General features: G+C 35.6%; 1 protein-coding gene across 1 annotated transcript; it reads left to right on the plus strand.

Annotated features, from left to right (window-relative positions):
- Window positions 1-2,485: 2,485 nt before the first annotated feature.
- On the plus strand, window positions 2,486-11,886 carry LOC111510672 (beta-galactosidase-1-like protein 2). The gene is made up of 4 exons (XM_023166606.2): window positions 2,486-2,874; window positions 7,725-8,096; window positions 8,778-9,125; window positions 10,876-11,886. The coding sequence occupies exons 1-4, from the start codon at window positions 2,571-2,573 to the stop codon at window positions 11,826-11,828; spliced, it is 1,977 nt and encodes a 658-aa protein (XP_023022374.2). The 5' UTR covers window positions 2,486-2,570; the 3' UTR covers window positions 11,829-11,886.
- Window positions 11,887-12,959: the final 1,073 nt, after the last annotated feature.

Genomic DNA, 12,959 nt, shown 5'->3' on the forward strand with positions numbered 1-12,959 from the left:
TTGTTGAATACATTTTTCTGTAAAATGCATAGTTTTCGAGAAAAATGCATTTCAAAATATTTTTGAGTTTTTTCAAAAATTGTCACAGGTTGCAGGTTGTCACAGGTTGCATCATTCTCTAACGACTCACCAAGTTTCATCCATCGGGTAATTTTTCAGCCATTATCATTTTTTTTTTCGACAGATTGACTGTGGTATAGATTTGGAATAGTATCCGACCGAAAGTTCGATATCGGTCGAGTTTCGGCAAAATACGGGTTTCAGTTTAGTTTAGGTTTCGTCGACAAACCTGCCGAAACTACCAACGAAATTGAAACTGCATTCTGGAGTTCTCGCGCTGTGATCGGTCATGTTTGGCGCGTTGAATTTCATACAAGCGACGAAGACATTTTACGGGTCCACGTGCCTAGGTAATCATGTCCTGACTCGTGACTTACTTCGTGATATACTTTGTTTATTACATAAATATTAAGTACCTGGGAAAGAAAGTTTTTAGCTTTTTACTACTTCATCTTGATACAAAAAAATGTGGGAATCTTCCAAAGAAAGGAAGAAAGTAATCAATTTTGAAAAAAGTAACTTTATACATGGATGTGTAGATCATGTAAAGAAGTAACTTTCAGACACAAACTGGAAGAAAAAGCCCTCCTGAAACAGCTACTTTCATATAAACGTTGAATCACATGAAAACTATTTTTTTCGAAACAAATACTTTTACATGAACACTGAAATTATACAGAAGACATTCTTCTCTACTCAGTTTGTATTCCAAACATTCGTTATGGAATAAAATCAGGTATCATTCACAGGAGTTCTACACTGAATGAATGGTAAAACATTGCACTTATATGGAAGACTGTCATCCTCACTGGTAGACGTAAGACACTTGCCTTAGGGCTCTTCAATACCAATCTGGATAACATTATACAAAAAAATACACAATTCATTCATGAATTACGATTTTTATGTCACGGAATAAGTTTCATCTACTCATGTCATCGATGACATCGATGAAAGTAGATGCTTCAAGACTGCTTTTTTCTTCCAGTTTGTGTCTGAAAGTTACTTCTTTGCATGATCTACACATTCATGTATAGAGTCACTCGTTTCAAAATTGATTACTTCTTTCCTTTCTTCAGAAGATTCCCACATTTTTTGAATCAAGATGGAGTAGTAGAAAACCAAAAACTTTCTTCCCCAAAAATTAGTCGTTCTTAAAAATATAACCCTTTCTATTTAATTAAATACCTATTGTGTTATTAGGTACAAACTTAAATAAGTAATTTTATGTTTAATGTTTCTGGAAAACCATTAATAATATTCAAAAGAAGAATCTACACCTACTCAAATAAACACCTCGCCTATTTTGAGTATTTTTAAGGTGCAATTGATATTTTTTCTTAAATAAGGGGTTGTTATGTTGATTTGTTGATTATCAATAAGTGAAAATGTCGAACACTACATAACGTTGTGATTTAAAGATAAAAAAATAAAGACTGACTGATTATAATAATAACGTTTTCTTTATTTTTCCCTCAAAATATAATCCTTGTAAGGAAGTTTCGGTTTCGGCCGAAAATGAAAATGAATGAACAACCGCCCATTAGCCCGGCACGGGACAGCCAAGAGCGTCCGCCGCCGGAAAGGATTCCAGATCTGCGATCTTGACCGGCAAATAACGGAACGTGCTGTGACGGACTGGCCAAGTGAGGGCGTCGCCGGCCAGCGCTTGTCAGCATCAACTTGTCCAAAAGTACCTGGGAAGTTTCTGTCTTTCTCTTTTGCTTTTCCATCAGTTGACAGCACAGTGTCGATGGTGCCTATGAAAATAAACGTGAAAAATTGATTTGCTTGTTAAGGCAGACTCTGGAATATCCAGAAGTTCTGAAATCATTCGGAAATACTGATTGTAGCTGAACCTTCAGTTTGCTAGTTGTAGCTGGACAAGTAGCGATGCTACTTCCCGTGTACATCAGACGGCGGACAGCGCCGTGCTGTTCTGTGCCCCGGACTCGTAGGCGACAAGCTTTAGTATGCTGGTTGTAGCTGGACAAGTGGGCGACAAGCTTTATCATTTTTTGTTTGTTGCTTATCAAAAGATGTTCATAGAGAATAAAGGCTGCTTTCATTAGCGTTGCTACAGCAAAGTTAACATGGGCATGTACTTAGACTGTTGAAATTACAGTTCTGCTATAGTCCAATGGCCTGAGGTTAGTATTTTTGTTCCTTTGAATGATTAAGGTCTACTACTAATGGTTAGGGTACCCCGGGGAAAAATTGTGTAAAATAAGTGTCTAAGCATCTTCCTAGAACTGCTTAAGTACTGGAAATCGATTAAGCTTGATTGATTGAGCAGCTCACCTTAGTGACGAATGTTAGAGGTCGGCAACATACATATAACATGAATATAATCTATAGCGATTATCTTATCCAGTAGCTTGGTCTTAATCCGAGATAGCACGGTTGAATATAAATCGCTTTCCCACTTTTTGTGAAGGCAATTTGTCAACACAATCCACATAATGTAATTACTGTCAATGTGATTCAATATAAATTTGTGAATACCGCCCATGATGATTCCCGTCGTTTTATTGTTTAGTGCATTTACATTAAGTAGCGCAAAAGTCCTAAATGTTACCGCTGACTTGCCTACTAACTATGAATATTATGAAGCCGGAGGTGTTGAAAGTGGTCTCACAGATAACAAGCCGAATTTTTATTTGAACGGAAAAGAAATCTTCATTTACAGTGGAGCATTTCATTATTTCCGAGTCCATAAAACGTATTGGAGAGATAGACTTAGGAAGATGAGAGCAGCAGGACTGAACACAGTTGAAACTTATATTCCTTGGAATCTACATGAACCTAGATCAGGTGAGTACATTATGAAAAGCATTCCTTGTTGATATATGAAGATACCATAAACTTATAATCGCTCATTTACAGTTTAAACATAATCACCCTTGCCAATTGTTGAGTTTTGAAAGCAAAGGGTTTTCTTGAGGATTGCTAATTTCAATCAGATTTTTGAATATTGTTCATAAATCACTAAATCAACTCCAAAACCAAATAATCGGTGGAAAATCTCTGTGTTACATATCTGTTTAAAAAAATCTATTCAAAATCTGTTTTTCCATTAACCAGGTGTCGCACCCCTACGTACGACAACCCTCAAAAGTCGAAACTTGTGCGAGCTAAGAATTAACGAGGTTTTACCTTTTAACGTGTGATTCCTCTAAACTTTTTTCATTCACTATTCTTGGTAATCTTGGAAAAAAAAATTGGTTAGCACTGAATTCTATGAAAGAACACAACAATACGTTATCCAAAAAATACTGGTTTTAAACGAAATGGATGGTTTGAATCGAAACAGTTCTTATAGAAGTAAAGTAAAAGTAATAACAAATAATCAAGTGGGCAGGTCGTGGAAAAGGAATGTCACGACGAAAAATTCCCAAGTTAATGAAATTTTAGTATGTTGTTTACAATGTTTAATGATGAGTTATCGACTTCGAGAAGGTTGTCTGAAATTTAAAATTAATAAAATTTTAGTATGTTGTTTTCAACGTTAAGTGATGAGTTTTCGACTTCGAGGAGGTTGTATAAAATTTTTGGTAGCCGAAAAACCGCGAAATTTTTTGACTTGTTTTAGTTTTTCACCTATAACTCGAATACGGTCAATCTAAAGTGAAAAGTCATTCTGAATCAAATTAAAGAAAATAAAAAACAAAATTTCCCGTCAATCAAGAAAAATTACCTCAAAATCGGTAGGATGAGAAAGTTTTTACGGACAATAAATTTTTTTTTTCAATTCCGGTAAAAACTGCTATAACCTATTTTCAAAGTGCTGTAGCGCTACGCCCAATCAATTAGAAATTATTAATAAGTACGATTTGGAACCATATTGACGTAAATTCACTTTCTGTTATACCTACAAGGTACCTACCATATGAAAAGTGTGTGAATTGTTTTCAAGTTATTAGCCGCAATCGTTATTATTCTGATTATGAAAATTATTCTGGGAATCTGGGAACCAAATTCCAACTTGCCTGACTTCCACCGACTAGTGATGCTGCAAGGCATCACTCCTTCCGTACATACCAACGGGTACAAACTTGGTTAGGAAACAACAAAATCCTTACAGTTTGGGGGTGGTCACTAAGCAAGCAAGGAGTGGTACCTTCCACCACCACGAAGAACGCAGCTCTGGATTCTATCCTCAAAATTCTTGCCTGCAAGTGCGGCGGCCTGCAGTTGCAAAAAGGCAGGTCTGCAGTGCTCAGTATTTTGCAAGCATTGCTCCGACCATGCTCGCGCGAGCCTAACCTCTGTAAGGAAGGCGAAGATGACGACGTCGATGAGGAGGACGTCATGAATGAGATTATCCCATGGACTAGAGAGAAGCATGAACTAGAGGACGACGACACCGAACCTCCGGAGAGCTTTCGTTACTGAAGAATGAATAAATTCATTATTCTTCTTCTTCTTCTTTATTGTTAATTACTGCATCCTCACAAGTATTTTCACTTTTATTTCACTATATATGTTATTCCATATTTTTCTTTGTGTTCGTTGTGAATACATTGTTTTGAATGATGACGGTTTTTTTACTACTTATCAGGTACATATATATACAGGTGAACCCTTATAGGTCCCTGGGTATTTTATAATGGAGGCGGTTTGGTATTAGAGGCGATTATGGGTCAGAGAGTTCAGTAATCCCCAGGAAAGAGCATAGAATCATTTTCGAGGAACACTTATTTTGGAAAAACGGTTTTGAAAATTCAAAAAAATGTGACAATTTCGAAGTTTTGGGGCTTATTGAACTCTCCAATTGATGATTCACAACATTCAGGAGAGTAGGCGAATGGGATTGATGGTGTAGCGCTACAGCACTTTGAAAATGGCTTATAGCAGTTTTCACCAGAAAAACATGTTTTGATTGTCCGTAAAAACTTTCCTATCTGGCTAATTTCGGATTAATTTTTTTTTGTATAGTATGTGTAAACAACATACTGAAATTTCATTAACTTGGGAATTTTGCGTTGCTTAAAGTACCTGCCGACTGGACTAAAAATACAATATTCATGTGAGAGTTTTCAATAAATATGTTGGTAATGCACTGTAGCCACATTCCGACACACAAGATTTTATCTGTCACTGATAATAAATGATTAGAAATCTAAGCCGAGCATAAATAAGTGTTTTTTTCATACGATAGCTTGAATAATGATAAACATTCCTATCCTATCTTTGAAAAGTAAATAAATGAAGAATTAGACTTTCAGCTCGAAACGATACTTATAATAAAAGACACAATGGTTTTATCATTTTTATATTATCAGAACTACTTTACCCAATACATGCGAATATCCTCAAAAGTTGTGTGAACTTGGGATTAACATCGTCTCAACTTTCACCTTGATTGCTAGCATAGATTAGACAGTACCTACGCATCTAAAGACCTACCATTTCAGAGCAGCAATCGATTCCGTATTCACACTAGCGGTTATTCATCTATTGAAAACACTTCTCCCTCACGAACAAAAATGGTGTCACTCGACGCGCGTTCTGCTAACCAAGTGAGCATCACCAGGAAATAATCAAAGAATTGATGTACAGAGTGGGCCAAATTGGAAACTTTTGAAGGGAAACTCCTTTTTCCAAAGTAGATAGAGAAAAACTGATGGCTGTGCCTGGGGTCAATTTTTATTACAAACTCAATGGTAAAAACAGCATATCGATTTCGAAAATATGCATTTTCGGAATGTTGCTATAACTTCTATGAAAACATTTCCAAAGCACTTTTTTAGGTAGAATTCAATTGTGTATAAAAATAATTTTTTCAAATGAGATATCAATAGTTATCGATGGAAAACTATTTTTAACGAGACACCCTGTATATTCCTGCATATTTCAATAGAGCGCAATATTATCTTTCCAAAAATATAGCACACTTGATGTTTTGCTAGAATCTTCTTTGAAATACAGAGTTTTTAGGTTTTTTCATGTAGACGCGGTTATGAAATAAAAAGAAATTGTTCAGTAGTAGCTATCAAATGATGAAAAAGCTTTTCACAGCAGTAATTAAAATTCGTAGCAATAAAACTGATAACAATTCATACTAGATTCACTACTAATAAATGAATTACCGAACTAATTAGTTCAATAGGAGTGAGAGAAGCAAAACTTTGCATTACTGCCGCTTCCCATTCGTATCTATAATTGGTCGGCAATTCAAAAATAAGATCTTTCAACCTTCCCCAGGGGTAAAAGTTCATAGGCATTAGGTCCGATGACCTTGCCGGCCAACGCTTGTGTCCTTTGGTTGGTTATGGAATTATTAACAAAATTTGCAGCCAAAAAATTGGTGACGATTGCAGTGTTGTGGGGCGAAGCCCCGTCTTGTTGAAAATATATTTTTCTGAGCTTCATTAGGGGCAATTCATCAACAAGGGATTCGATATTTTGCCTTAAAATTTATAAATACCTCTGAGATGTGAGAGTGCCATTATAAATGATCGGGCCGATAATTCTACCTCTGAAAACACCTGCCTACACACTAAATCGAAATCTTCCTTGACTTCCCTGGTCCACAATAGAATGAGGATTTTGTTGTGCCCAAGTATAAAAATTGTAGCTGTTGCACTGCTCACATAAGTTTCGTCAGTCCAAACACAATTTAACGTAAAATCACGCACTTGGATACAACTTTTCAGTAACCATTGGCAAAAAGCCATGCGGTGTTCAAAATCTCCTGGTCTAAATTGATATATTACATTTTCAAGAGTAACATGAAACATGACCACAAGTTGATCTGAATATTCGTGTACTAAAAAATCGTTCCAGGAACCCTCCTGTTACTGGTGACTCACTCTGTAGATACACATAATGATATAATATAATTTTCGGTATCAATTATTCAATTAATCAACCTGATTTCCAATTTCGAAAAAAAAATTCTAGGCGTCTCAAATGAACATTGATTTTTCAATTCTACCAGAAACGTTGTCATAAAAATGAAGCAATGTATATTCGTATTTCTTTCATCAATTTGTTTTTCATTTTTGAATATTCATAAAGACATTAAACATTTTCATTACATGAAAAATTTGATGTTTCCATCTGAAATGACGATCAATTATAATCTGTAGGTATTTTATGTCATTTTTTTCTGATATTTTTTTATCAGATATTTCAACGGGCTAAAACTTGTTAGATTATTTCCTATATGAATAAATGCACGGTATTTGGTAAATTTGAATCCAACCATTCTTCAATAATATTGAAGTCTTTGGTAACATTTTATTTCAAGCTCATTATATTTTCGGCACTATAGTGGTGTCATCTATAAATGAGTCAGTTTTTCCTTAAATATGTAAATTCATTAAAACATTCACGAAGATTAAATGAGTACATCGTATTTGAAAAAATCAATATTTCTTTGAATTTTATATGCTATTTCCTTTCAATGAAATGACTTTAAATTATAATTATTTCTATAGTGTCTATTTACTCAACAGTTTCTTGTTACGAATAGTGTCGAAAGCTTTTTCTAAATCGAGTAATATACAAAGTGTGGGATTGTTCATATCTAATAACTGATAAATGAAATTTCTTTGGACAGCTTGTTGCATTTGTTATTGATTTTTTTGAGAATTTGAATAGATTTCACAAGAAATATATAATTATTTTAATAAAATGAATATCTTCTCTCATTATAGGTGAATACGATTTTGGCAATGGAAACAACGATATGTCGAATTTTCTTCATCTTCAGGAGTTTCTAAAAACTGCTAGAGAAGAGGATTTATTCGTAATCATCCGTTCAGGGCCATTTATTTGCGCTGAATTTGAATTTGGAGGTCTTCCTAGTTGGTTATTGAGAGAAAACAATATAGAAATAAGAACATCCAATGCTGCTTATATGAAACACGTCACGAAATATTTCAATGTGTTGATGCCGATCCTTGCACCACATCAATTCACTGAAGGTGGACCTATAATTATGTTCCAAGTTGAAAACGAATATTCAATATCAGGAAAGCACGACTTAAAGTATTTACAATTGCTCAGAAACCTGATGATTTCCAAGGGTAAGTAAAAAACTTATTCAGCACCTTTATAGATTTTTACCAGTCTCCATTCAATGAGATTCTAACGTTGATATATTGGATAGTCTGGAATATTTCTGGGAACAAAAACAGATATTCTTAAAGAGAGTAAGTAAGTGAGTAAATATATTCAATTCAGTTATAAGACAAATAAATATTCGTCTATGACATAAGAAAAAAGTAGATACATAAAATTCAGAGATTATAATACTATAATCCTGAAAAAACTAATGAAAGTTACGGCTTCCTAAGCAAGATTGTATTGTAGTCAGCAATCAAAAAAGTAATTCAAATCCTATATAACCAGACATTTAATTTTGTTTTCTTTCTATTTGATAGTTCACTAGCATTTGTCGACATATAAGCAAATTTACAGTATTCCTGCCTATTTTTCAATTTGGTTTTCTCCTTTTTCTCCCCTCTTTTCTCTTTGCACATTTTTCCCTCCAATTTTGGAAATATTACAAAGTTTCGTAAAAAAAAAACATTCGAAGAGGATAGGAAATTAATAATCCCATATTGATAAAGGATATGAAATCTACAGTTTCATTAAATACCAATGATACCAATAAAATACCATATGACCGAGTGGAGCAGTTCCGAAAACATTAACGAATGAATCCACACCACATTGTTTTAACTTATGTATTTCCATTTTTCTAGGTATCAAAGAATTATTAGTTACAGCCGATAATCCAGATAAAGAAACATACGGTACCCTTCCAGATCTATTCCTAATGACAGGCAACTTCGACAAGAACCCAAAGACACAACTAAATATTTTAAAATCAATTCAACCGAACAGACCGACAATGACTATGGAATATTGGGGTGGCTGGTTTGACTTCTGGGGAAATTCTCATACAAAAAAAACCTTGGAAGAGTTCCGTTACAACTACGAAGAGATTCTGCGGTACCCTGCATCTGTCAACATATATATGTTCGTCGGTGGCACTAATTTCGGTTTCCTGAACGGGGCACAGAATTTGAAGTATGACGATGAGAACACGGGTGAGATTTGTCATTATAGAATTTGTATATGAGTAATCATCAGAGCTCCATCGGAGTTCAGTTCAGAACTATCATGTATTGGTTAGGTATATGTTTCAATTGTCATTGGACGGTCAAGTGTCATCCCGGTTGCCAATCCGTTCGCCTTTGACATTATCACGACGTTTCAGCAAGATCCCACATACCATATTCATGTGCTTGGTAGCTGAACTTGAAACTAGCAAATGGGCAATATGTCAAGAGAGATCTTGCCAAAACGTCGTGATAATGTCACAGACGAACATATGTACACCCGGAATGACACTACAGTATGTGTTATCATCCATGGATTACGCCAGTGTGCGCGGTCAGCAATCTGATTCCAGGTTGACTCGCGTCTTGTATTTTTATAAGTTCGACGTTTCGGCTGCGGCTTTGAAACCATTTTCAAGAAGCTATCACTATCCTGAGGTCTGAATCTGTCTACTCCTCAAGTAGTGACACGCTGCAAGGGTTGTTCAACTTGACGCCGGGGCCTCAATCTGCCACTGACAATGACACTGACATCGGCAGTGCCTTCGGATCCTCTATACATGCCCCTATCAAACACCTTACTAATACTCTCCAACCACTAGCCAAACAGTCCTCGTAATATGTCCAAAATTTCTATCACTCAATTGAAATTCTTAAATCCTTCAATATCCAACAGACATCCTTGTCCGCTTTCACGTAGAATCCCTTTTCAAGAATATCTTACTATTTCACCCATTTTCTGTTCCATAGCAATTTTCACCAACAAGTGAAAGGCGCCTCATTCCCCATTTTGTCCAGTCCTTGCAAACCTCTTTATGGAAGACTTAGCTAAACCCATTGACATGTCTGACCTCCAACCTTCGATACGTAGATGACGTCTTTGTTGCATGGCCTCATGGATTTGAAAGTCTCCATATGTTTCTAAACCACATCAACTCCTTACATTTGGACCTGAAATTCACAATGGAAGTTGGTAATAACAACTCACTTCGATTCCTGGACGTTCTCATCACAAAATCCAATGATACCTTCTTACACACTGTTCACCGAAAACCGAAACCCATAATACTCGCTTTGTCAATGCTAAGTCTCATCATAATCCTGCCCAATCAAATTCAGTTCCGAATTCTCTCATACACAGGTCTGTCAGACTCACTGACAGCCACACTGACGCCATCTATGGATTCGACGGAGATCTTGGGAGTTTCGTATATCTTTAATAATCGAGGAGTGAGTTCTCTGTCGAGTTCTTTGTCTACCTTACTCACTCAGGCTTGTCCTACGAGTACAGTTGAGTACAACAGCGTATTTATGGTTCAGCCTATCATCACTGATAAGACCAAAGGCGGGACAAATAGTGCTATATGTGGTTGAATCACAAATGCGTTGTGTTTGGGCTCTGGTTTTCCACTAATTGACTTGAAAGCGGAAGTGAAAGACAGAGAACGAATCACTTCTGCGGTTAATGTCAAAGCTTGGCTTTGCAAGTGACCTCCTTGAGGATCCTTAATATTCAAGGATTAAGTTCTTTGTCGACCCATAGAAGCCCTTTTTGTGAGGGAAATGCCATTTACTTTACGAACTGTTCAATGTTGAAATTTGTTTGTTTGATGTGTTCTTATCAACACTCTAAGAACAAAATTGCTGAAGATAGTCATTGAAAATACCTGGATATCGTCATTTTTTCATATTTCATTTAATAAATACCAATAAATGTTTTGCATTGCATTTCTTTCAGATTTCCATTCCATTACATCCAGTTATGATTATCTATCACCATTAGATGAATCCGGAGATTACACTGACAAGTATTGGGCAGCAAAGGAACTTTTAGCGAAATATAACCGAGTCCATACAAAACTGCCAGATGTGCCCAGTGCACCGAAAAAAATCGCTTATGGAAGTGTTGAAATGGAAAAACAAATTTTCCTTTATTATATGTTGCAATCCATAAAACCAGTTCATTCGACTAACCCGATAGCTATGGAAAAGTTAGACATCAACAATGGAAATGGTCAAAGTTACGGTTACATTGTTTACCGAAAAACGAATCTTGATATTCCAGCTAATGGAATCCTTGAAATTGAAGGAAGAGTGTGCGATACGGTGATGGTTTTAGTCAATGGAATTTTAGTATCACCATGGTTAGAAAAATCTTCCGACTTGAAAAATGCGTTTGGGACGTCAATGACAAAGAACTCTAAACTAACTCTCACCGACAAACATTTACAAGGGGCTACTTTGGATATAATTGTGGAGAACTGGGGAAGAGTGAATGTTGGTGTTTACAAACAATTCAAAGGTATTTGGCAGGGAGGAATGAAACTAAATGGAAATTATTTGAGGGACTGGACAATATATCCGCTCGAGTTCACTAAAAGTTGGACGAATAGCCTCACTCAGTGGAGCAGTATTCTTGAAGATTCTAAAGGTCCATCTCTCTACAGAGGAACTTTGGAAATAAAAGGTACCCCTGAAGATACCTTCATTCATATGGAAAGTTGGGTAAAAGGAATTGTAATCGTCAATGGATTTGTACTAGGTAGATATGCAAGAATGGGTCCTGTTCAGACATTATATCTGCCAGCACCTTTGTTGCAAAGTGGAAAAAATGATATTTTAGTTTTTGAACATTTTCAGCCCTTTAGGAGCGTAGACTTTGTAAAGAACCATATTTATAAATCATATTGAAATATAAATGATTTATTGATATACCGCTACAACACATAATAAAACTTCATTCAATCTATTCTCTCATTTCTTCCTCTTTTCTTCAAATTCATGGCCTGAACCAAATGCGCATTGCTCATTGGGTTGCATGTTAATAAATATCTGTTTACTGTTTGATTACTAATGTGCAATAAAATGTGAAAATTTTACCATAAATTGTATCAGTTGTTGATGATATAGATTTTCATCAAGTCAAGTATTGGCTAGTTCTATCTGATCAGAGAGAGCATCATTCCATGAAGAACTCAAAATTTAGAACAACAGAGTGACCAGGATAGAGTCTGTGGAATTCGAAGAGGAAATCTCAATATTTCATTCGCTTTTTCACTCCAGACTATATTCGCTTCTCCCAGAGCGAAACAGTTGATGATGAAAGCGTCTTACTTTGATGTTCGATGTTCAAACTACATCATGTGTATTGTCTTGAATTTGCCTAAAAATGAAAAAAAAATGTGTTTCAAAACATTTGACAATTTTCATTCTACACGAATAGGGATGATTACGGTAAACTCATACGGCAGAGTGCGCGGAGTGTTTGTCACATTGGTCATTAGCTGCCAAAGTTTCAACCGTTATTTATTGATTTATTGGAGAGTTTCTTTTTTAAATTGCTTGCAATTCAAGATGTATTCTACATGGCGTATCACACAGTTGAAGGAGGAGTTGCTGAGAAGAGGTGCAACCCTAAGAGGAAAAAAAGCTGATCTAGTGAAAAGGTTCATAATTTTGCATATTTAAACAACTCTTTCAGACAGTTTTTTGCATCCAATTTGCTCCCAAGAAATATATTAATGAAAAAACCACATATTTTGAGTTTTTGTCACTAATAATCAATGAACATTATTCACCCCTCAAAAACATGCAAATTTTAAGGTTCAATTTTGTTTTCAGATCAGAGGCTTGTGATATACATTTTAATTTCGAGAATATCCCTCAAGAGAGACCTGTATAATGAAGAACAGATTTTTTTGTTCATTAGAAATTCATCGTTGGAAAATAATCTGAATAAAGTTGGTGTTTGTGTGGACTAACTGATTGGGTGGCTTTCCTTATCAGGATTATCTTCCTCGGGGTTGAAAGTAACTTCTGAGG

Source organism: Leptinotarsa decemlineata, unplaced genomic scaffold (genome assembly GCF_025532065.1).
Source record: "Leptinotarsa decemlineata unplaced genomic scaffold, Ldec_3_MD MMD2_tig00000199_RagTag_RagTag, whole genome shotgun sequence".
NCBI classification, from domain to species: Eukaryota; Metazoa; Arthropoda; class Insecta; order Coleoptera; family Chrysomelidae; genus Leptinotarsa; species Leptinotarsa decemlineata.